Source organism: Mesoplodon mirus (genome assembly GCF_964341445.2).
Source record: "Mesoplodon mirus genome assembly, chromosome: 5".
Classification (NCBI taxonomy): domain Eukaryota; kingdom Metazoa; phylum Chordata; class Mammalia; order Artiodactyla; family Ziphiidae; genus Mesoplodon; species Mesoplodon mirus.
Window position 1 is genome coordinate 178,678,098 of NC_138980.1, and position 25,940 is coordinate 178,704,037.

The window sequence follows — 25,940 nt, forward strand, 5'->3', positions numbered from 1 at the left end:
CAGGTTTTTGTTTTATATCTCTAGAAATTCTAAAGTTTTCTGATGACTATGAATAAAGTTAAGTGCCATAGTTTAAAAGTATTAGCATTTTGTTGGAAAATTAGTGTTTTTCCTTAAATACACAGTTTCAAATCATACAAAAAAGAAGACATGCAGAAGGTAACTGAAGGAAGAGAGTGGCAGGATTTGAATCAATCTAGTACAGTTATTTCATATGATTCTTCCATGCTAATGTGTTAATTGTTATCATCATGGGTCAACAGAAAAAAAGTGTCAAAAATACAACCGTGTCATACTCAACAGCACACATATGTAAAGTTCAAAGACAAAGATGTCTTAATTTCAATCCTTCATTCTCAAATATTTTGTCAACAGTTTTGGGACTTTTCTTTTCTTTTTCTTTTTTTTTTGGAATAGTTGGACACCAAAGAAAACAATTAACATTTAATTGTAATAACAATCACTTTATAGGATTTAAGGATTATGGCCATTAATTAATCCCCCAAGTATTTATTCCATGAAAATGTGATGATATCACCATTTAGCTATTTCTTTTAAGTGGTTATGTTCTTTGAACATTTTGATTGGATTTTCATTAATTGTTAAATACGGATCCCAGTGACCATATCTTACCATCATTCAGTATTACATTCCCTGTCATTGGTACAGTGCTAAACAATATTTTTTAAGTTTGAAAAATAGAACGTGCTTTATTAAAACTAGTAATAACACACATTTAGGTAAAAAAGGAGGGTTTTTATGTTCACCATGGTGAACAACAATCACACCCCAGAGGCTGAGGGACAGGAAGCAGCAGAAGAGACAGCCGCCCTCAGCAGTGGCTCACAGGCTGATAACAAACGGAGTCAGGTTCTAAAAGCTGGGCTGGGACCCACGATCCAGAATGGCAAATGCATGTCAAAGGCAAAGGCATATTCAGTACAACGGATTTTTTTTTTTATCTTTTTAATTTTACTCTAAAATGTGAAACACTAAAACCAGAATTCTTAAAAATACAAGTCATATGACAGCCTCCCATAAACACACCTCATACACTGAACATTATGCCATAGTAGCCTTCAATCCTATTTTTTCATATATATGTATATGTATATTTAACACACACATACACATGCACACGCGCACACACACACACACACAGAGGAAGTTACAGCTAAAGTCTCCTCTTCACATTATCTTCTCTCCTTCCCCACAAAAAACCAAGAGGGGGAAATCAGTACATTATTCTTCTCATTCATGTTTTTTATTTTCTGAATACTTGCATATGTAAGTATTCGAAGTATAACTATATATAAAATTAGCATCATTCTGCAACTTTTCTACTGAGCACTATGCTTCCAAGATTTCTCAGTATTGATACATGTAGATCTATGTATTCATTTGAGTCTTATTTAGTATTTTATTGAATAAAGTACTGTAATTGATTTATCCAGTTCCCAACCAATTCATCTACATGCCTCCTTGGTCATACATGTAAGTCTGCTTCTTGAGTATCTACAAAGAAATAAAAATAAATGGGATGGGTCTTTCCTTTTATATTTCTCCATCAATTTTCTTTCATAATTAAAAAAAAAGTTTTTTCTCTTCATGCCTTATTTAAGAATCCCTTCCCTACACTGATGTTATAAAGAGATTTCCCGCTACATTTCTGTGAAAACCTTAATGGTTTGCTTTCCTCATTTAGATTTTAATCCAGCTAGAATTCGTATTTTTATATGGAATAAAGTAGAAATTTGATTCTTTCCATAACAAAAATCTATTTCTTTCTTTTGTTCATTTATTTCATGTATTTCTTTTTTCACTTACTGAATAGTCCATCCCACCCCTGCTAGTTTTAATTCCATCTCTGCCATAAAAGACAGGTCTCTTTCTAAGCTCTCCCTTCCTTTCCCTTGGTGTATTTATCTGTATCTGGGCCAATATGATAAAGTTAATTTTTTTATTTTATTATAATAACTCCCTATTTATTTCCCTTCTTTAAGAACTTTGGTTCAACTGTCTACCAAAAAAAGTTATTTCTTTGCTTCACAATTTTTAGCCTAACACATCTGTGTTACACATCTTAGAATATTTGGTTCTTCAGTTACATCCCCCAGCAGGAGGTAATACAGTAATACAAGTTTTTTTTTTTTTTCATATTAAGAGCATTAAAGAGAATACAGATTGGTGACTTACACACTTTATGTGTGTATCATGTTCAATGAAAAAAAATTCTTTTAAAAAACAGGCTGAGCAGAGATTGAATTTCACACGATTCAGCAACTGATTTCCCAATCTTTAAAAAAATTGAATAGGTAAGAAATCTTTGCTTAAGGAATCATCTCCTTTTTAGACATGATAAAAATGGAAATCTTGCCATTCTCTTAGAACATCTCGGTATCTTTGTTCTCCTTAAAGACTCCTCTTTTCTTTCATTGACTATAAAGGCATCAGGGGGACACAGCCAAGAGTGGGTGAGTCAGCTCACCTGAATGGAAAGAAGAAAGACATAGTGGGTTCCAGCCTTCCACCTGCTGCATGTTTTTGGAGAGTCACAAAGCCTCTTTATGTATCTCAGGGGTTTTTTTTGGGGGGGGAGGTGTCATGTTTAAAATGGGAATCCTACCTCCCATTTGAGGATATTGTATCAATAATTTTGAATGGAGTATGAAAATTCTTTGTGTACTACAAAACCTCATTCACTAATTATACACCTGTACTGAGGTATAATTCAGTTGTAAGAGTCAGTTCTACATCCTAAGTACAAGTGCTTTGCCAGATATATATTTTTTAACTATTGTTCCCAGTCTGTGGCTTGCATTTTCACTTTCATAAAAGTGCCTGCCAGATATATATTTTTTAACTATTGTTCCCAGTCTGTGGCTTGCATTTTCACTTTCATAAAAGTGCCTTTGAATAGGAAGAGTTTTTACATTTTGATCAAATCCTATGGATCAGGGCTTTTTCTTTAATAGTTGACAATTTGTGGCATATTCTATTTAAGAAACAGCTTTCTAAGCCAAGGGTATCAAGATCTTTTCTCATGGTTCTCATGTTTTCTTCTGGAAGTTTAATAGTTTGAGGACTAACTTTTAAATCTATCATACATTTTGAGTTCATTTTTGTATATATATTATATATATACACATATATATGAATGGAAGTATATTTTTTGCACAAGACTAAGTTTTTCAGCAGCTATTGTTGAAAAGCTTATACTTTCCCCCATTAAATTGGCTTGGAACATAGTCAAAACTAAACTGACCATATATATGTGGGACTATTTCTGGACAATCTACTGTATTCCATTAGCCTAAATGTCTATTTTTACACCAATACTATACTAGGTTGATTATGGAGCTTTATAATAAATCCTGAAATCCAGTAGAGTAAAATCTCTATGTTCTGCTTTTTCAAATTTGTTTTAGCTCTTCTCAGTATTTTGCATGTCCATACATATCTTAGAATCTGCTTGCTACTCTCTATAAACAGCTTGTTGAGAGTGCATTGCCTGTACAGAACAAACTGGGGGAGAACTGACAGCTTAACAACATTGAGTCTTTGGATCCATGAACAGAGTCTATCTCTCCAGTTACTCATTTCATCAATTTCTGTCAACAATGTCTTATAGTTTTCTGTGTAGAAGAATTATACATGTTTATTCAAGTATACTCCTAAGTATTTTACATTTTGATGCTATATTAAGTGATATTTTTTTTCAATTTATGGTTGGAAGTCTCTAATATATAGGAATACAGTTTATTTTATCTCAGCCTTGTAAACTGCATCATCACTAAACCCACTTACTAGTCCTAGCAGCATTTTTTAGGTTCCATAGGATTTTTAATACAATGGACAGTGCACACACAGACAGATAAAGCCAGCCTAACTTCTTATGTTCTAGTCTCTATGTCTTTTGATTCTTCTCCTTACCCTATCCAGATCACAGGTAACATCATTCAGTCCTTCCCAGTTAAGTATGATGTTACACTGGTTTCTTTTTTTTTTTTCATAAATTTATTTATTTATTTTGGGCTGCATGCTGCACGTGGGCTTTCTCTAGCTGCAGTGAGCAGGGGCTACTCTTCATTGCAGTGCAGGGGTTTCTCATTGTGGTGGCTTCTCCTGTTGCAGAGCATGGGGTCTAGGCACGCGGGCTTCAGTAGTTGTGGCTCGTGGGCTCTAGAGTGCAGGCTCAGTAGTTGTGGCGCACGGGCTTAGTTGCTCCATGGCATTTGGGATCTTCCCGGACTGGGACTTGAACCCGTGACCCCTGCATTGGCAGGTGGATTCTTAACCACTGCATCACCAGGGAAGTCCCAATGCTATACTTTTTATTCAATTGCCCTTTATTGGTTTGAGGAAGTTCCTTTCTATTCCCAGATTGCTGAGAGATGCTATCATGAGTAGATGTTGAATTTTGTCAAATGTCTCCCCTTTATCTACCAAAATGATGGCAGGCACTGCAATTACTGAAATGATCTGTTAATGTGGTAAATCACATGAATTGATTTTTGAATGTTAAACCAACTTTGCATTCTTGATATAAATTCCATTGTTTTGTTGGATTAAATTTACTAAAAAATTTTAAAGAATTTTTGCATCTATGTTCGAGAGAGATTGATTTGTAGTTTTCTTTCCTTTTAACGTCTTTGGCTTTGGTATCAGAGTAATCCTGGCCTCATGACATAAATTGGGAAATATGTTCCTTCTTCTATTTTGCAGAACTTGAATAGTATTGGGATTATTTCCTCCTTAAATTTTGGTAGAACTCACCAGAGAAGGCGTTTGGGCCTGGAATTTTCTTTGTAGGAAGATATTTAACAACATATTCAGATCATTTCATGCATATAGGGCAATTCAAGTTATCTATTTCTTCTTGAATGAGCTTTGCTAGTTTGCTTTCCAAGGAATTTGTCCATTTCATCTAGATTGTGGAATTTATTGGCATAAAGCTGTTCATAATATTTCCTTATCCTTTTAAAGTCTGTAGGATCTATAAGGACAGCCCCTCTCACATTTCTAATACTGGTAATTTTGTCTTTTATCTTTATTTCTGATCAGTCTGGCTAGAGATTTACCAATTTTATGGATCTTCTCAAAGGACCAGTTTTGGGTTCATTGATTATCTTTATTGTTTTTCTGTTTACAATTTCATTGTTTTTTGCTCCTTTTTATTTCCTTTTTTCTAATTTGTACTCCTTTTTCTAGTTTCTTAAGTTGGAAGCTTATGTTGTTGATTTGAGCCCTTTCCTCTTTTGTACTATTTGAGGCTACAAATTTCTAAGTGCCATTTTAGGTGCACCCTGCAAACTGTGATCCATCATGTTTTCATTTCATTCAGTTCAACATACTTTCCAATTCCCCTTGTAATTTCTTCTTGGCCTTTAGAGTTATTTAGAAATGGGTTGTTTAGTTTCCAAATATTGATTGATATTCCAAACTTCTTTACATTATTGATTTCAAGTTGAAGTCCATTATGGCCAGAGAGCACATTTTGTATGAAAGTAATCTTTTTAAACTTAGCGAGACTTTTAGGATCAAGAATGTGGTCCCTACCCTCCTGCACTGTTGGTGGAAATGTAAATTTATACAGCCACTATGGAACACAGAATGAAGGTTCCTTAAAAAACTAAAAATAGAACTACCATATGACCCAGCAATCTCCTTGAGAAAACCATAATTCAAAAAGAGTCATGTACCACAATGTTCATTACAGCTCTATTTACAATAGCCAGGACATGGACCCAACCTAAATGTCCATCAACAGATGAATGGATAAAGAAGATGTGGCACATATATATAATGGAATATTACTCAGCCATAAAAAAGAATGAAAGTGAGTTATTTGTAATGAAGTGGGTGGACCTAGAGTCTGTCATGCAGAGTGAAGTAAGTCAGAAAGAGAAAAACAAATACCATATGCTAACACATATATATGGAATCTAAAAAAAGAAAAAAAAGAAAATGGTTCTGAAGAACCTAGGGGCAGGACAGGAATAAAGATGCAGACGTAGAGAACGGACTTGAGGACATGGGGAGGGGGAATGGGAAGCTGGGGCGAAGTGAGAGAGTAGCACTGATATATACACTACCAAATGTAAAATGGATGGCTAGTGGGAATCTGCTGCATAGCAAAGGGAGATCATCTCGATGCTTTGTGCCCATGTAGAGGGGTGGGATAGGATAGGTGGGAGGGGAGAGGGATATATGTATGCATTTGGCTGATTCACTTTGTTGTACAACAGAAACTAACACAACTTTGTAAGGCAATTATACTCCAAAACAGATATTAAAAAGAAAAAAAAACAATGAAATAATATGGTCCCTCTTGGTAAATGTTCCACGTGCATTTAAAAGAACACATATTCTGCATTGTCGGCTGGAGAGTTATATAAACATCAATTAGATCAATTTGTTTGGTAATACTTTGTGAATCTCTTATATCCTTATTGATTTTCTTTCTGATTGTCCCACCTGTTTTTGAGATAGGGTGTTTCAATCTCTGAGTTAGATATGGGTTTTCGCATCATCTATTTTGCCTCTCGCTTATTAGGCATATAAGTATTTGGAACTGTTAGGGCTTCTTGATGAACTGATTCCCTTTGCATTAGGAACTCTTTGTCATTGGTGCTTGCTCTCCAGACCTTGTGCCAGGAATTAATCCATCTGCTCTTTCCCAGAGGTCCTTCCTCGGGCCTGTGGTAGGTTTCTCCCCTGTGTGTGTGTATCGGTGCTCAGGCGGAAACTCAAGGTACTTTCTACAAACCTCCGGAACTCCTTCTCTCTCTCTAGTTCTCTCCTCTCTCTTCCTAGGTTTTCTATCCTGAGAATTTCAGCACCTTTGCCTTTCCAAACTCTAGTTTCTGGGTTTTCAACTCTGTGAAATTGCTGGGCGAGGGTGATGTTAGTGGCTGCTGAGAAAAGGAAATCTGAAGTACCAAATACTGGGGAAGCTAAGTGAGGCGTTGCTTAGCAACCCTTAATAGGAAATAATTTAAACTCGGGATGTATTTCTTTCCCCAGAACTTGCTGCTCCAGCCTGGAGTCTAGAATTCACTCCCCTTCACGTCAGCAGCTCCCCTGCACTCACACACACAGTCCAAACAGGACAATCACAGGTTATATTATTCACCAGTTCCCATAAGTATGTTTCTTTGGATATAACAACAGCCTCCAAGATTCAAGGCCAAAGTAGCTGGAATTCTATGACAAACACAGCATTTTATAAAATCATTTGGCAAATACAAGGGACATGATGCAGGAAGCCCTAAGATAATCACCATCAAAAATGTCTCCATTTAAACAGAGTCAGTAACAGATGTTTTGGAAGTGTACAGAACATTTTTCCTCCCTTGTAAAGTTCCAGCTCTTTCAGGAAAACACTACAAACTCCAGACTACTGTCATGATTCCTTCTTCTGACCGCACACTGACTTCCCCAGAGGCCCTGATTGCTGCACACACAGGACCGGCTTCCTTATGATGGTGGCCACCCCCTAGGACACGAGTGCCTTACTGGAAGAGCCAGTATCCCAGCAAATGGTCCTCTGAGCCTGACGGGGTTTTCCTATAGGGAAGAAAGGAACTGATTACTAGTACACAGATGCTAAGACAGACCCAGATGAGAAAACCAGCAGAAAGAAATGTAATTACAGGGAATCTGTTAATAAGGGAGTTATGTTCATTTCAGTATGAAAGCAGTCATTGACTTCCAAACAATTATGCTGACTAATATGGACACACAGACATTTGTTCCTTGGGCCGAAATGTCCCGCTTCTCTTACTGACTCGTCTGATGAATGAAAATACCTCCAACTGGGAATATCACTAGCAATTCAGAACAGTGATGTGATCAATTTTTTTGCATCTCTGAAGCAACAGCTCCCACCCCATGAAGTTTTTCCAAATAACATGTAACAGATAGAACAATACAGAATTCTCCAGTGTGCCCCCTTCCTCGTCACATAATAATCTGTCATTTGCTGAGGCACCACAAGAAACACCCCACAGTCACCAATGATGAGGCGCAGAGGAAGATGATGTGTGATGATCACGCATGGTGCCAGAATGTCATGTTCAAATTCTGGCTCTCTTCCTAACTGTGTGACTTTGGAAAAGTTGCTTAACCTCTCTGGGTTTCAGTTTTCTCATCTTCAAATTGCACGTAATAATAGTAGCCCGTGAGCTATGGCCGCTGAGCCTGCACGTCCGGAGCCTGTGCTCCGCAACGGGAAAGGCCACAACAGTGAGAGGCCCGCATACCGCAAAAAAAAAAAAAAAAAAAAAAAAAAAAAATGCCTCCGAGGCCACCCAGCCTTTAAAAGGTATGCTGATGTGGGCGTGGGGTGGAGGGAGGACCGCAGAAGCTCAGAGGTGAGAACGGCAGCATCCCTTCCATTGCCAGATAACAGTTTAATGAAGATGTCAATCTTAAGTACCAGGGCTTATGCTCCTCTAAAGCAAAGCACGGGAGGAGAGAAAAGAAGAGGAAACACGGAGATTGTTCCAGAAACAGCAGCAGACTTGTCTCTTCAAGCAAGGTCAGGGCTGGGAAGCCCCCGTGAGGGTGGTGATAAATCCCCAGTTCACTGCACAGCCTGTGTGGTTTTCACAACACTCCGGCTGGGAAGGAACAGTAGAGAGAATACAGCAATGCCACCTCCGTGCTCAATAGCCAGAAATATGTGGGGATCTCAAAATAACTTCACTTGGGGCTGTGTCCAGCTGTACTGCATTTCCTTAAAATTCACATTTCATCAGTACATTCCTTGCCATTATTAAAAAAAGGGGGGGTTGGAAAATCCCTACATCTTTGTTGTTAAATGAAATAATTTTTATATTACTTTTAACTTTTCTCAGATATGTTCTTCTTCATATTAAGTCCAAAATGTCCCCTAAGAAATCAACCTTGGTACACAAAAGCATACAGAGGTGCCTTTCTTGGATACTTAGGAACAGGCTGGATTTCTCCTTTCATTCATATACTACTAGGTTCTTCCAGGGGTAAATACATTCTTTAATAGCTCTCCAAGTGACTGCACTTGAAAACTGACTCTGTGCCATTTCAAAACCTATGAGAGCCCTTGCTTTTCTTTCATTCTCACCCATTTTAAATTAAAAAAAAAGATGTTTGAACACTGACGTCCTATTTTTGTAGGAAAACACACATAGGTACATGGTGAATGTCTGGCATCCTTTCAGGTAATAGGGCAAAGAAATTCTCTTCTTCCTGGAGCAAAACGTTAGCCTTTCACATTGGTAATTTAACAGATCTATACAGCAACTGCAGCCTGGTCTCCCTGCCAAGGCGGAAATGGGGTTGTCAGAAATGGAAGTTTTTATTTAACTCTAGTCAATGGGCTCTTAATACAAGGGAAGCAGAACTCTGGAATCAAATGCAAATACAACTCACTCTCTGGTCCTCACTTGGCCAACCCAGTGGCTATAGGCTAACATCAGCCATCGTAGGCGACTGCCTTCCTGCCCTGCCACTTTCTCAATGTCTTTTCATCTCAGAGGGAAGGACCTAAGTCAGGGGTTTTCAGCTGAGATGGAATGGATTTGTCTTGATAGAAAGTCATAAATTAAAACATCACCTAAATGTTTAGGCTGCACTAAGTGAACCAAAGACATTACAAAAATGTATCAGGCAAGAAAAGTGTCATCATGTCACTCAGGTAGAAACCCCAAAGAAGCACCTTCATTATTCAGACTGGCAGAGTAAACCAACCAAATGTGCAAACATTAGTTTATGATGCTCTGCTTGTTTACAAGGCAATGTGATCAATCACCAGGTTATTTTCTCTTTCTGTTCTGTTCCTTTCATCAGGCTATTCATACACAAGAATGTTTCTAATTCCCAGACACTGGTTTGAAAATGGGTCAAAAATCTCCACAGCATACATTTAATCCCAAGGTGGGTTTGTGGTTTAAGTGAAGGCCGACATCAAGAGCAGCTGTCAGATATCTAAGAGGGGGAAGTAAATATTAGAGTCACAGAGGACCCGAGATGGGACTGGCTTCCTGCAACAGGAGAGCATCCTCCTAGGGGACAGTGTCTTCCCATGAAATAACAGCTGTCATGAGTTGAATGGTGTCCCGCCCCAAAGATGGGTTCAAATCCTAACTCCCAGTATGTGTGATGTGACCTTATTTAAAACCAGGGCCTTTGCAAACATGGTCAAGTTAAGAAGAAATCATTGGGGTTCCCTAAGTCCTGTCTGATGGGTGTCCTTATAAGAAGCAGAGAGACAGGGAGAAAAATGCCACGTGATGATGGACGTTGCAGAGGTGTGTCTACAATCCATGGAACACAAGGTTACCAGCAACCACATGAGGCTGGAAGACGCAGGGAAGGATCCTGCCCTGGAGCCTTCAGGGGGATAGTGGCCCTGCCCACATCTTGATTTCAGACGTCAGGCTCCAGAGCTGGGAGATACTATTTGTCAACCTCCATTAAGCCTCTTTCAACAGGACTTACCTATCAGGAAGGCCCTGTGTTCCAGAGGCCCTCAGACAGGAAGCGCTGTCATGTCATGTGGTGGCCCGGGCACGTGCAGAAGAGGGGTCTGTGGGCCCCAGACACAGTGCCGCTGGTGTGTTTAAAAAAATAAAATAAAAATTATCCCGTTTCCTTTACCTAACAGAACAGAGGAAACAGACACCTTGAATCCTCCTCTGCTGAGTTCAAAATTGTTCAAGTATTTTCAAACATTCAGAAAAAGAAGAGAAGGTGTGTCAACAGCCCCTCTACCATTTGATCAATGGGGAGCTCTTCACAGCACATGGCGGGCGTTTCAGCAAATCAGTCTGAGCCAGAAGCAGGCAGAGAATTTCCCTGCAAAATGCAGACGCTGTCACTGTAACAGCTGGAGCCCCAAACTCTACAATTTACCACCCGGCTTCCCTCTGAATGTTTGGAACCATCAACAAAATATCATTTTTAAATACTTTTCGTCCAGGAGGCAGCTGTGGGGAACAAATGTCAGCTGGGTTGGGATGCTGGCAGCACAGGGTAGGAGGGACTCCGAGCTGGGGGCGTCTTGAGCTGAATTAAGATGAGAGCCCTCCACACGCAGTCAGGGCTGTGAGGGCAAAGGCACTGAAGTTTCGTCTTCCGTGTTTTCCTTATTTCCTCAGGGACCCCTTCCAAACCACGCTGGTGACCAATCTCAGAGCTGCCACCCTTTCCCCTGAGGGTACTTTCTCCAGGATACATGCTGTGACATCACTCATCTTTGCCTGATCAAAACGGAACCATCACTCTTAAGTTGTGCCCTGGCAACTCTGCAGTTCCACTTACTGAGGCTTTGAGCACTGGGTCTAAATTTAAAAGACACCATTGAGGGGGAACATCATAAACACAGAGTTTCTCAGACTCAGCACCCCAGACATCTGGGGATGGGTAATTCTTGGTGATGCTGCAGACCTGTGCCTTGTAGGGTGTTTGTAGCATGTTGAGCAGCATCTATGTGTCTACTCACTAGATGACCCCCAACCAGGCTGTGACAATCAAAGACGTTTCCAGACAGGGACGAATGTCCCCTGGGGGTGAAATCGCTCCCTCTTGAGAACCATCGTATCATGGATCAGAGTGGCCTCTGGAACCAGACCCATGAGTTCAAGTGTCCTGTCCTGCTCACCTGCAGCCCGGCCGTGGTGTGGAAGCTTGGGCCCTTGGGGAGCCTGGGTACAATGGCGCCCACCCCATGGAGCTATGCAAAGATTGGATGGGTTTGTGTAAGGGAAGCACCCAGAACAGGGGTGGCACCGTCCAGATGACGCCCATGCTGGCTGTTTCTATTCTGGGTTCTGCACTGGAGCTGTGGACGGCAGAGATCTACACTCGACCCACCTGTGCAGGGAAGAACCAGCCTCACCCAGAGTCAGCTCTGCCTTTGCCCTGGCTCCTGGGAGGGGAGCTCCAGGCCCCGGGAATGCCCCGCCTGGTAGGACTCTGTTTGCCTGGGGGCCTTGGCCAGCAGACCATCCAAATGTGATTCACGCAGGATGCTCAGGGCCACGCAGTGTCAGCTCTGTCTACAGAGAGGCTGAGACTGACTGTCAGCCATGCAGGCAGCACGTGAGGAGTCCCAGTCAAAACCCCGGACACACAAGGCTCTGCTGAGCCTCGCAGGCAGGCGGTATTCCCCATGCACAGTGCTACATGCTGTCGCCAGGAGGGCAGGGCTGTCGTGACTCCCCACAGAGGGAACAATGCAGGTTCTAGACCTGGCAGCTCTCCTGAGCATTTCCCTTGGCCGATGCTAATCTGTATTCTTTCTTTGTAAGACACCATAACCATGAGTGTTACAGCTTTCAGTGAGCTCTGTGAGTCCTGCTAGCACGCGATTAAGTCTCAGGGTGGCCTTGGGACCCCTGAACTTGCCCTTGGCATCAGCGGTGAGGGGTCCTGTGTGGACCATCCCCGTCAGTGCAGCAGGTGGTCTCCTGCATCCCCTCACAGCAATACTGTTCATGGAAACACCTTCTAGTGGGAACCATTCCTTGAGCTCACTTCCTCAAGTGCCCTGAGCCTATTCTAACACTTCTGGAAGGTCAGCATTCAGTGAGGGGCCTGCATCTGTGGTGCTGATACCAAAAGATGCGAGAGAGGAAACCTGGGGTCAATCTGGCAGAATAACTACATTTCAAGTCCCCTGCTGAAGGGGCTGGCATAGCCGGGAGTGCTGGGCAGGATTTCAAGTTCCAGTGGAGGCTCAGGGCCCAAAGCACCCCTCTTCCAGCAAAAAGAGGTGTGAGCAGCCCTCCAGCATGAGGCATGCACCCTGGCCAAGCCCCCCACTTAGAAACAGTGGCCAGAAATAGCCACCACCGCCGAGCCCGGCTGTGGCCTTTTCTGGGCACCAGGCACACACAGCTGTGCTCCTAGGAGCCTGCCAACGCCACCTGCCACATCGACGGGGCTGAGGCTCCACGCAGGAGCTCTCTCTGCCCAGGGCCCTGGCGGCATGAGGGTTAGGGTGGGTCACGGGTCAGGGGGTGAAGACTCCCAGTTCAACTTAAAGTCGGAAACAACAACGTCAAAGCTGATGCCAAGGAACTGAGCCAACCAACTCAACACCTGGGGAATCAATCTGGAAAACATGGAAGTAAAATGACTGTGAGATAGATATGTTTAAGATGCTTAGAGAGATCTTGTACAAGCGGGCAGATAGCAGCAATAAAACCAAAGTGTACGTTATAAAACCAGCAGACAAGTGAAAACAGAACAAGTGGATACACACACACACACAAATCCAACAACAACAAATCTGAAAGTGAAAAACTACAGTTATCCACTAAGGAAAGCACTGCACAAGCAACTCTGGGTGGTCCTACTGGCAGAGAATGCTCAGAGGTGCGAAGACACAACAGCCGATGACGGTCAAATCCACCCCCCAACCCCGGAAGGAGTTTATATTCTTGCAGGGGACACAGTTGATTAACAAAGAGAGGGGTATGTCACGTGCTCTGAGGTGCTGTAGATCATCATGAGCGCTACAGAAAAACAAGAAGGTTGGGGGGTGGCCCGGTGGGATGGCAGCTGGACATCTGGGGAGGCTGCTCTGGGAAGGGGCCCGATGAGGTTAATGAAAGTAACACTAGAGCTTTCACTGAACGTGACAAACTGATTCCGTAATTCACACGGAAAAGTAAGCTCAGAGAATTCTGAACAAAAGGAAACTGCCGTTCCAGATAGTAAGGCTTCTTCTAAAACTATTTTGTTAAAACAAGGTGGCACTGGAGCTAGGAGAGGCCACGGGGTCCACGCCACAGAAAGCAAATGACGCTTTTAACCGGTTTTCTGTTTCTGTCCACGTGCACTGGTGTGAAGGCGGAGGGACCTTGGGCCACGCGTGCCGTCGATGGCAGCTGGGTGAGGGAGTGTGAAGGACAAAGGGGGGAGCAGAGGGGGGGAAGGAGCTGGCCGGAGCGTGGAGGCAGGGGTGGGGGGGTGCCCAGCCCTGCAAGAGGCTTGAACGGGGGCGTGAGGAGGAGACGGCCAGGGGAGCTTCCCTGAGCACTGGGGCCTCTTTGGGGAGCTGCAGTAGAGGAAAGGCACTGTTTCCACCTGTGCTCACCATCACAGCATCCTTTAGAGCCAGAGGGACCAACCTGAGTTCATTTCGTCCAGCCTCTTCCTTTGCAGAAGAAACCGAGGCCCAAAGAGGATGATGGTTTGGCTGAGGTCACGGGACAGAAGTCTCTGGAAACCTCATCCTTGGGCTCACCCAGCACTCTCTCAGTTCAGGCACGTCAACCCTTTCGTGCGTTCCCATCTTGAATCTCTCTTCTCCGTTGGCCTCCACAGCAATGCACCCTCCCTGGGCCTCACCTCCTAATGACTTCTCCTCTATCCATCTGGGTTTCCTGTTCCTCTCCTGCCCCAGGCTCTTGAGTCCCCACCAACTCAGGACAGCCCTCTGGGTGCTCAGTTTCATCTCTCCCTGGAAGGCGCCAGGACCCCTTGGCTTCCATCACACACTTGAAGCTAGTAACTAGCACATCCCCATCTGCAGCCCACACCTGCGCCCTGGACAACCCAGCACTTGACCAAGCAGTCAGCAGGCTGCAGCCCTGTAGCAGCAGTGCACGGGGAAGAGCCCATTAGACCACATTCTCCTAAAGACCTAACGTCCTCCAGACAGAGCCATTTTCTAAGTCAAGAGCCTCCCCAGGTTCAACACGAAGAACTATGGGTCTCCCTATTGCTACGATGTTATCACGTTGATACAAAGTCAGTAGCACAGCCATCTGTCTGTAAGAAGGGAGATCCAGTCACTGAGAAAGAGTTCAAGGGCCATGACCAGTCTTTGAGACTTAGAGGCACAAAGTGAGGCTCCAGTCCCAGAGGGATTCCAGAATAATGGGAAACTCAGGGGTTAGAGGAGAATGGAGCTACCAAGACCAAGTGGTGAGAGGTATAAACAAAGACTTAGCCATCAGAAGAAACATGTGACCAGGTGAGCCCAGGCAGCACCCCAATGGCCAGCAGGTCTGAGGAGTTAAAACGGGTGCTGAGTGACTTCATCATGGGGACATCCCTGAGACAGCTGTTTCAGAAGACTTCCTTCTCAGCTATTGGTCTCCTGTTTACAGTTTAGGGCCAAGTTGACAGAACTTGGTATGTTACAGATCAAAGCACAGAAAAACAAACACAAAGAGCATTTCAACACCTTACCTGGTCCCAGGGAGAGACGGTGCCTCCAAAACACATGAACAAGTAGCCCATGGCCACGAGACAAATCCATATCACCAAAGAGAAAAGGCGGAGCAGCTTCTTAAACACTGACTCGATGCAGACGAGGATGAAGATAGCAAAGAAAATCGCCAGGGCAGTTGGAACTGTTATTAAAAATGCCACGTGGTCTTCAACTTCCTAAGGAGAGAAAGAAGAATATTGCGAAGGTACAATTTAGAAAGCCCGTGGTACCCATGACTTGTTATCAAAATGTTATCAACGTTATTCAGTGTTGAAATATAACAGGTTTTAAAAGTGATTTCAGAAGGAAAACAGTTTGAACTTTTGAAAATTTAAGTTTCTTATTAAGTAACCATGTTTTTTCTATATAAACAACCCAGTATTGGATATTTGAATAATGCAAAACAGCCATGCCATCAAATTCAAATTTTCCCTGGTAAATGGAGAAATGGATTTCATTCAAAAGTGAATGCAAGAACACAGAAGGTACGGATAAAATAAGACAACCAACTTCACTGCCTGCACCAGAGGATCAGAAATACCCCAACTGTAGGAAATTAAGTCCTCCAAATGGATTTGAAATGTTTTATTTAAATAAAACCTAAAAACTATCTCAGGCTCTCAAGGGAGAAGTTTTTCTTTTAATGCACAGCAATTAATGTTTTAATGGGAACATAGGTTAATAGAAAAGGGTCTAGAAGATGAGAGAGCAGGAAATACTTAGAAGAATGTGTCAGTTTTCTAGTTTCCTTGCCCACCTCTCTTGGGCTCCAGTAGCAAAAAGAAAATGGACATTTATTATTGGCCTCTTATTAATGTATTTTTTAAAAATCCACATTTGCACACTAATACTCATTTTCTATTTATCTCTTTCTAGTCAGACATCCCCTAAAAGGCACACTATTACAATTCTATACAATTTCACACAATGTAATAGACATCATACTTCCTTTGATTATCCAAGCCTAGATTTAGGCTTTAACTTCTCCAAACATGCTGGAACCTTGCTCTGAACAGCACACACTACGAAATGGAACACAGCTTAAGATCTTTAATCCTCACCCAATATATTTAGTTGGTGAAATACTCAAAGGAGTTTCAATCAAAAACCCATATGGCTGGGCTTCCCTGGTGGCGCAGTGGTTGAGAGTCCGCCTGCCGATGCAGGGGACGCAGGTTCATGCCCCGGTCCGGGAAGATCCCACATGCCGCGGAGCGGCTGGGCCCGTGAGCCATGGCCGCTGAGCCTGCGCGTCCGGAGCCTGTGCTCCGCAAGCCACAGCGGTGAGAGGCCCACGTACCACAAAACAACAACAATAACGACAACAACAAACCCATATGGCCGCAGCCCTAAGAACGTCCACTGAGGTTTTAGCATATCAAAAGTTACAGTACAGTCTGGCATGTTTGGGGCGGGTCTTTCAAATACCAGAGCCTGGGGAAGGCTTCATCTTTTCTGGTTGGTACAGGGTTCACTCCGTGCCACGAGCATCTCTAACTTCACCCTGGAGATGCCCCCCGTGCCCCCTTCAGATATCAGGCCATAACCACAGGGAGAGCGGGGAAGCAAAGCAGATCAGCCAAACCACCATACAGGGCCCAGGCTGACACCCAGCAGAAAGAAAAGGGACCCTGCCCACCCTCAATGTCTTCATTTCCCTTTACTCTCCCCCAATTATTTGCGTCCAGTGATACCCGGAAAAACAGGCAATCATAGCAAATACTCATGTCTATATTTTTGTGCTAAGCACTCAGGTACATTAAGCCCTTTAACACAACAGCCCTATGGGGGTGGTGGGCACTGGTGTCTGCACTGTTCTACAGCTGAGAAAACGCATGGCCCTGAACGGAAAGAAGGTGTCAGGGTTGTGGAGCTGATGGGGAGAGAGCCAGGGCTCCAGCCCAGGGAGCTGGGGGCAGTCCGTTCTTGCAGACCCCTGCAGCAGAGCTCTGCACCCTGCTTGTGCAGAGATGATACACTAGACCAGGTGCGGCCAGTCCTCGAGGGGCCAAAAGAATCTGTTTCCACAACAGCCAGAAAACAGAAGGATACAAAGGGATGTTCCTATAATCTCCCGCCATTGTTATTTTTGGCCACGATTAAGTGCCTAATTGTACTCTTACCCTCAGACACATGTTCTAATCATTGCAAAAAGGTGACAGGTATCCACCAGTGCTCCCCAGCACTTAGGCACCACGGGTCGAGGTACACAGGGACCCGACAGCCTGTCTTCTGAAGACATCAAATTTGAGACCACGATCGCTACACACATGGAGCCGTGAAAACCGATTTTACTTTAAACCTTCCCAAATGAAGTTAACTGAGCTGCGGACAGAAAGCTAACCAGTAAATAACCAGGACAGCTGTTTTCCTGGTGTGGCTTTTCACTTACTTCATTAACCCAGTAGGGGAGAAACAATCATTGACTTTATTGGCTCGGATTTCTCCAGAAAGACTGAAAATGGTGTGAAAATATGCGTGACTGTCTAGTGAAAATTAGTAGCTAAAGGAACAGAAAGTCTGTGATTGTGAGTCCTTCCAGGAAGAGGGAGACGAAATACACTACCTGTAGGAGCTTTTCCTGTGCTTCTCTTTTTAAAAGATCCAGCTGTAATCAGTCGAAGACCCAATGCCTTATTGAGCTGGGTACATTATGTAATAAGACTTGATACACGGGTTTTGGTTTTAAATATTGGAGTCTCTATGTCACATTTTTTCTTTTCTTTTTTTTTTTTTTAACTATCAGCGTCTTGATCGCTGAGAAGTGACTAGTCTGGGCCTCAGGTGACCTCTTCACTGGGCACAGAGGACACAGAGCCCACAGAAATGTTTTAATTTCTTTCAAAATCAGAACAATAACAACCAAAACACCTAAGATTCTAAGCTCAAAGGTTACATACATCTCCATGCTAACCCAGCATAAACTATGGTTGTGAATATACTTTTAGGGAAGAGGGGACGGACAAAGGCCCTCAGTCCCTCTTTTGTAATCTGATCCAAAGGGCTGGCACCCCTGCTCTCCAGATGCGCGGCATTCCCTGGTCCATCCCACACACCAGAGAAGGACCCCCAGCTTCAAGCAGTGTCCCCAGTCTCCGTTGGGGGGACCAGATTCCCAGATGGCCAACGGGTTAAGATGGTCAGCCACTGCTCATGAGGCCAGTGGCCCTGACCATTGCAAAACCTGAGCCCACTGAAGAATCTGGGCTCTTCCAGAAAGAGAACAGCCACCAATTTATTCTGCATTTGCCTTTTGAAGTCTAACTCCAAACATCTTAATATGGACTTCTCCACTAAATAAGGTTGTCAAGGAAAAACAACAGAACAGTATTCATTAAGAATGTATAAGCTTATAAACCACATTCTTTCCTAGCCCCGCATCTGAATCATGTGTTTTTCTTAAGGCTAATAAGTAAATGAAACAGCAAAACGCCCTCAGGCCTTGAATTACATGGGCCTCCCCCATCCTTTATTCCAGCCCCAGTGGACAGGAAGATGAATGAAGCCACTACAGCTCCCCCATGGCTGTTTCCTTAGGAGCTAGTTGAGTTTACAAAATTCAGAGTATAAAACAAATAGAGTAGCTCAAAATAAAGTGAACAAAAACAGTGAAAACATTGTCAATCTAAATTAAATATGGTTATATATCCTCACCCCTCCTCCCTTCGTGGAAAAAAAAAATTTACCATGTTATGTAAACTAAATGAAATGTACTAAAATGTCTTTATTAGTACTAAAATGTGTGAAAATGCCTTTAAGACATGTCTTTAAAAAGATTTTTTTTTAATTTACCATACAATGCAAACTAAATAAAATGTGCTAAAATGCCTTTAATGCCTGGCATGACCTACTATCATGATAATGGACTCCTATCTCTCCTGGACCGTTTCATCCTTTCCTGTTCAATGCATTTTGGGGTAATTTGGGATCGCTTCTAATTGCCAAGCCTATTAAACACACATCGTTTTTATTTATTATGTGACAACTGCTTTGTTTCGTGGAGGCTTTTCCATGGAGCAACAGATTCTCTGTATGTTCATTTTTTCCACGTGTATTTTTCATTTTTTGTTAAACAGTACTGTTCTTCTTTTAGATGGTAAAGGACAGACTAATGTAAAATACTTTTCTATAAAAAGGATATTTTAGTGAAGTGCTTTGAAGTCCAACAGACTGAAGGTAGAAACCAATTTCCATCACTAACTATAATTCGGAGTGAGCACTGGGCCTCCCTAAGTCCCTGTTTCTTCACATGAACAGAACTACAGACACTGCATGGCTGGCGGGGTTGAATACATCACTGGTGCACCATAAATGAGATTATTATGATGGTGACCATCACTCCCTCTTGCCTGCAAATCTGAGTACTTTCCACCAATGCTAGTCTGACTATTCCTTATTGAAATGATGTCAATTTTCCATTCTAAATGATTATATATTTGATTAATCTGAAGGGTTGTCACTGGGCAAAAAGAAATCAGCCTTTAGCTATGATACACATTTGCCTTTAAGTATATGTGTCATATAATATATATGTGTGTGTTGTGTGTGTGTGTGATACGTAATAGAATATATATTTTTCATTCTTTCCCACATACATAGTCATACTCTATTTTACCATGACGTGTGAAAGGAATAAATAAAAATTCTAACTAAAATATTCTATAAAACTATGATGAAATAAATCCAAGATGATCTCAATAAATATTCCACGTAAATAAACAGGAAGATATTCCATGTACATAAATAGGAAGACAATATTGTCAAGATGTCAGTTCTTTCCAAATTAATCTATAGATTCAATGCAATGACAATCGAAATCACAGCAAGTTAATTTTGTAGATATCAACGCACTGATTCTAAAGTTTAAATGAAGAGGCAAAAGCCGTAGAATAGCCAACAAGATGTTGAAGGAGAAGAACAAAGTTGGAGGACCAACACTGCCTGATTTCAAGACTTAGTACAAAGCAACCTTAATCAAGACAGAGTGGTAATGCAGAATAGACAAATAGATCAACGGACTGGAAAGATCCACATTAATGTAGTCAACTGATGTTGACAAAGGCGCAAAGACAATTAAATGGAGAAAGGATAGAACAACTAAATAGATACCCACATGAAAATATGAATCTAGATACATACTTTACACCTTTCACAAAAATCAACTCAAAATGGATCATAGATCTAAATGTAAAACGCAAAATAATTGTGAAAAATTTTGAAAGTCTTCCCATGAGCAAACGTGTGTTGTGCAGTAAAAGTGGTGCTCAGAGGGAAATTGTTCATCTTAAAAGTTGAGCTGACTTGTCCTTGTTACTATCAATTTGGCTTTTCTGGGAGTCACATTTCTTAGAGCCCCTTTCCCCCCATGGCTCTTGGTTAGAGTTGAAGAGAAGAGGAATTTGTGCCAGAATTGGGAGGGGAAAGTGGAGCAAGTCCTCACCAGAATCCCCTTCCTGGAATGCTCCCAGGTGAGAGCTGGCCCTCGCAGGTGCCTGCACAAGATTTGGGAGGTGGAAGCCAAGCAGCCCCAGGAAGGGCGATGTGCAGAGTCAGATGTGGATGAGACACGTGTGAAGAAGCCTGGAGGGGCCCAGCCTGCCCGGCTCTGCCCTGCTCCACGTGCAGCACTCTGACCAAAGCAGCCAGACCAGGCTCCCCACTACCTTCCTTCCTGAAAGGGCTCCCTTCGGCGGGTGCACATCCCCACACGTCCTGATTGGCCTAGTGACTCTCCGCTGATCTCAATGCTCCCTGTTGCTGCCAAGCTCCATACTAAGAAAGGAGGCTGAAAACTGGTGAATTAAAGATCCCACTTCAGAAATGTGGAAAAGAACGAAACCCAAGGAAAGTAGAAAGAAGATGCGGTGGTCAGGGACTTTCCAAAATATTCCCTAGTTCCTTCTTCTGAGTTCCTTCTGGGTGTACTTTCTGAGCTCCTTTTAAGTTCCAAGTAGCCATGCTTTGGCCAAAAAAAATGTAGGCAGAAGTGAAGTGTTTCTCTCCTGGGCAGAGGCATGTAAATGCCAGTGAGAGGTCTCACAGCACTTTCTCTCCATGGTACAATGATTACAGAAGCATCTGTCATGAGGAGGACACCTACAGCCCAGCCCAGATGAGCAGAAGCTCCCTCCTGGCCCACACTGGCCAGGATGTGTATGCAAGAAGTAAACCTCTGATATGGGAGGCCAAATATGAGGTTTGTTTATTAACCCGTCACAACCTATAACATCTTTGCTGATATAAAAATTGGCACCTGAAATAGAGTGCTGCCCACAACCTAAAATATACAGCATTGATAGCTTCTAGGTGGCAGGAGCAGCAAGGAAACAATTATCAGAGACTGAAAAGTAGCAACCCAAGCTACGCAGTGATCCAACATTTGGTCAAAATATATTCCTGTCCTGGAAGGCAAAATATGCTCTAATAGAATTGTAAGTCTACAGCAGGGTGTCAGCAAGTTTCTTTTGTAAGAGCTAGATCATAAATGTTTTAGGCTTCACTGGCTATAAGGTCTCTGTCACACTAAACACAGCCTGCTGTACCTTAAACACAGTCATAGATCATAGGCAAATGAATGGTCAGGCTATATTCCAATAAAACTTTATTTGAAAAAAATAGGCAGTGGGTCAGATTTGGTCCCAGGCCATAGTTTGCTTGACCCCTATTCTAGAAAGGGCCATCAAACACAATGTTACAAGTGTGGGTGTGTTGCTGCTGACTGCATTTGTTAAGGTACAAGAAAAATACAAGCTAAGAAAATAACTGATTGGTTGTAAGTAGGGATGAAAGGGAAGCAGAATTCTATGGATTTGTCAGAGGAAGAGGAAAATGCTTCTCAGTCTCAACCAGTAAATGATAGAACTTGGGTCCTAGAGTGATTAAAACCCAGCCATGTGCAGAAAAAAAAATCAAACCTACTATTGAAGACGGAATGGATTAAAGTGCTTCAGACTAAAGCCCAACTAAAAGTATGGTGCCAGCAAATCCTTTCAACTGAACAAAAAGGCGCAGGGAAAAGAGAACCAGAAATTTTGTTTCCCAAACAGGCTCAAAGCATGCACAGACTGATAGAGAGAGGGAGTGAGAGAAAGACTGAGAGATAGATGGAGTGAAAAGGCAGAGAAATATAGCAAATCACAGAAGTATGTCTTGAAAAGAACATGACCTTTGACAACGGGAGATGAGTGAAATTAAACAGAGAAGAATTCAAAGAAGTTTTGAAAGATCTGTGTTTCCAAAACAAATGCCAATGTGAACTTTTGCTGTTCTAGACAAAGGAAATTTGGAGTTCTCTATCTACGGCAAGAAAGAGGTTGAGAAAATTGCTCAGTCCCCAAGAAGGAAATATTCCCCAAAAATCAATCCAGCTGTGGTCAAAACGATGGCCAATAAGGAAGAACCTCCCCAGCGGAGGGTTCAGATGTCACAGGAAATAATAGACAAGGGTCTATTTCCAGGACAAGAGTCTGGATCTAATGAAGAAGCAATCCCCATCCCCAGGGCTAGGGACCCTCAAACTGTCTCCCCAGGGATTGAATTACTTTGTTGTGTACCTGAAACCAACACAATATTATAAATCAGCTATACTCCAACAAAATTAAAATTAAAAAAAAAAAGAAGCCACATTCAGGCTTCATGTGAAATGACTGCTCAGCATTCCCTTTGAACAAACTAGTGCCCTTCATTCACAGATCCTAGACTCTGAGCTTCTTGCCATTAGTGGATGGAACTTTGGAGTGGTCTCCCTTGAGAAAGGGATGTATGTATTTTCTTAAGGAAGGAGTAAACTAAATGTCTGGTGACCAGGTATGTGCACTGTGGTAGTAATAGCGCTGTTAAACATTCTAGTTCACCTCTCTGTTATGGTTTTGTCAGCAAAACTGGCTGCACTAATTCCCTAACCTATATCCAAGCCCTTCTGTAATTCTCTCCTACACTGACTCTGGCCCTGGCCATGTGACTCTCTTTGGACAATTTGACAACAGTTTCATGAAACAAAGACGTGAAAATAGTTAGGTCTTGGGGCTTGCCCTCTTCCTCATTGATCTTTAGAACCCTACATGCAAAGTAGCTCAGGCTAGCTTGCTAAATGAGCCCAGTGACTCTCTCACCCTATCCAGCAGCCCTGGCTGACAGCCTGCCAACTGGCCTCATATGTCAATAAGGACTCCTTAGATGATCCAGCTACCAAATGACCCACCAGCTGCCAGCTGACCACACAAACAAGAGATAGACCAGCAGAGATCAATTGAATAGCTAGAACCAAGAGATGACCCACAGAATTGTGAGCTAAACAAAATAGTTATACCAATCTGTTAATTCTGGAGGCGGTTTGTTACACAGAACAAGCTAACTGATGCATCCTCCTTGTAGGCATACGGGAATCTGACGTGCTATATAAGGTACTGTGTTAGACTCTATTTCCCACGAATGGAGGCCATAATATATCCCATCCCATATGTGACTGGCACTCCTCTCATTGAGTGAGGTTCTATGTCCTCCTCAATTGATCCTGGGCAGTTCTTTGTGACCATGATGGAAGTGGTGTTATCTGACTTCAGAGACAGGATTATAAGGATGCCATGCACTTCCACTTGAGTCTTAGAGGATGATCATTCTTGGAACCCAGCAACTACACTGTGAAGAAGTCAAGTAACCATGTGGAGAGGCATGTGAAGGTGTTCCAGCCAACAGTCCCAGTTGAGTTTCAGCTACCAGCCAGCAATGACGACTAGACATGTAAGTGAGCAAGCCTCCAAGGACTCCAGTTCTCAGCCTTTAAGCCATCCCAATTGACATATGGAGCAGGGATGAGCTGCCATTGCCAAACCTGTCCAAGTTGCTGATTCAGGAGGTAAATAAATGATGTTGATATTTTCAACCGCTAAGTTTTCTGGGGGTTTTTATGCAGCAAAAGATAACTAGGATACTTACTTTGGTCAATGAAAAATGAATAAAAGTGATGTCATTTCCATGTGGAAGATGTCAATTGCCAGAGAGTGAAGCACTCTTTTCCTCCCTAGTATAGCAATCAAGGAAGGAAGGATACTGTGGGATGCAACTTCCTTCATTCTAAATCTCTGAGTGACTGGTGTGAGAGAATTCCTCTGCTGACTCAAATTTACTGTGCAGCCTGAACAAAATATAAACCTTTACTGTGTTAAGCTATTAAGATTTTGGAGTTGTTTGTTTTCATAGCATATTCTAGTATGTTCTGATTGACACAAGAGGAAATAAAGATAGAAAGCAAAAATGCAAATTTTTGTCTTAATGTATGTTAAGACAAAACATACATCTGATGAGACTAAGTAAAAAAAGAAAGCACCTAAAAATAACACTATAAATAAAACCCAAAGATATAGTATATGTAAAGTGTAAAAATGAGAACAGTATTATCACATATATGCCATTAAACTTGAGAATTGGGACAAAATGCAAAGATTCCTAGAAAAGTCTTATTGAAACTGACTTGAGAAGTAAAGTTAGAAATACTATAATCCTATTACTATCAAAGATACCGAAGCAGAAATTTTAAAAATCTCTCTACAAAGAAAGCAACAAACCCATGTGGTTTTCTAAGCAAATTCTATCAACTCTAACATAATGAAAACTTTTAGAAAACTAAAAATGAAGGCATATTCCATGATTTATTTTATAAGACCAGAAAAACTTATAAAAGAAAAATGACAATTTGATAAAGAAAAAAAGCCAAACTCATTTCACCAAAGAATATGCTTGCAAAAATCTTAAACAAAATGTGAGTACTTCATATGCAATATTTTATAAGGGATATCATAAAAACTGTGTTTGTATCAGGAATATAAAAATTGTTCAATAATAGAAAATTATTATCCATTACTTTGACATTAAAAAACAACAAAAAAATCCTATAATTATCTCAATTTGGTAAAACTCAACACCCAGTCATGTTTAAACTTTTTTTATAAATTAGAACAAAAGGGAATCTCAAAGGATATCTATAAAAATCGGTAACCAACATCATCCTAAGTGGATAAACTATGAAGGAATTCTATTTAAAGTTAGGAAAATGTGTAAGGATACCCTCAATCACGAGCTCTGTCAATAACACATTAGAGTTTCTAGCCAGTACAATAATACAAGAAAAAGAAATGAAATGCCTTAGGATTGGACAAAAGGAAATAAAACTCTCATTATTTGCAGATGATATGAACTGTCTATGTAGAGAACCTGAAAGAATCTGCATTTCAGTTACCAGTAATAAAAAGGATATGATAAGTTGTATAGCTATAAAATAATATCCAAAATTATATTCTTTTACATCATCAACAAAAGAGTAAAAATTCATAAGTTTTTTTGGGGGGGTAGGATTTTATTAATTAATTTATTTATTTTTGCTATGTTGGGTCTTCATTTCTGTGCAAGGGCTTTCTCTAGTTGTGGCAAGTGGGGGCCACTCTTCATTGCAGTGGGTGGGCCTCCCACTATCGCGGCCTCTCTTGTTGCGGAGCACAGGCTCCAGACGCGCAGGCTCAGCAGTTGTGGCTCACGGGCCCAGTTGCTCCGCAGCATGTGGAATCCTCCCAGACCAGGGCTCGAACCCATGTCCCCTGCATTAGCAGGCAGATTCTCAACCACTGCACCACAAGGGAAGCCCAAAATTCATAATTTTTAAAACATCATTTACAGTAAGCAATAAAACACAAAATATCTTTTGGTACTCAGGAGAACAATAAGAACAGCCTATAGAAAA

General features: G+C 42.0%; 1 protein-coding gene across 2 annotated transcripts in view; it reads right to left on the bottom strand.

Moving 5' to 3' along the window:
* Positions 1–25,940, bottom strand: part of ADCY2 (adenylate cyclase 2) — a 436,230-nt gene that overhangs the window by 401,243 nt on the left and 9,047 nt on the right. For both annotated transcript variants that reach the window (XM_082623793.1, XM_082623794.1), the window contains exon 2: positions 15,187–15,384. In XM_082623793.1, coding sequence (XP_082479919.1) covers positions 15,187–15,384 — 198 coding nt within the window. The remainder of the gene's footprint in view (positions 1–15,186; positions 15,385–25,940) is intronic.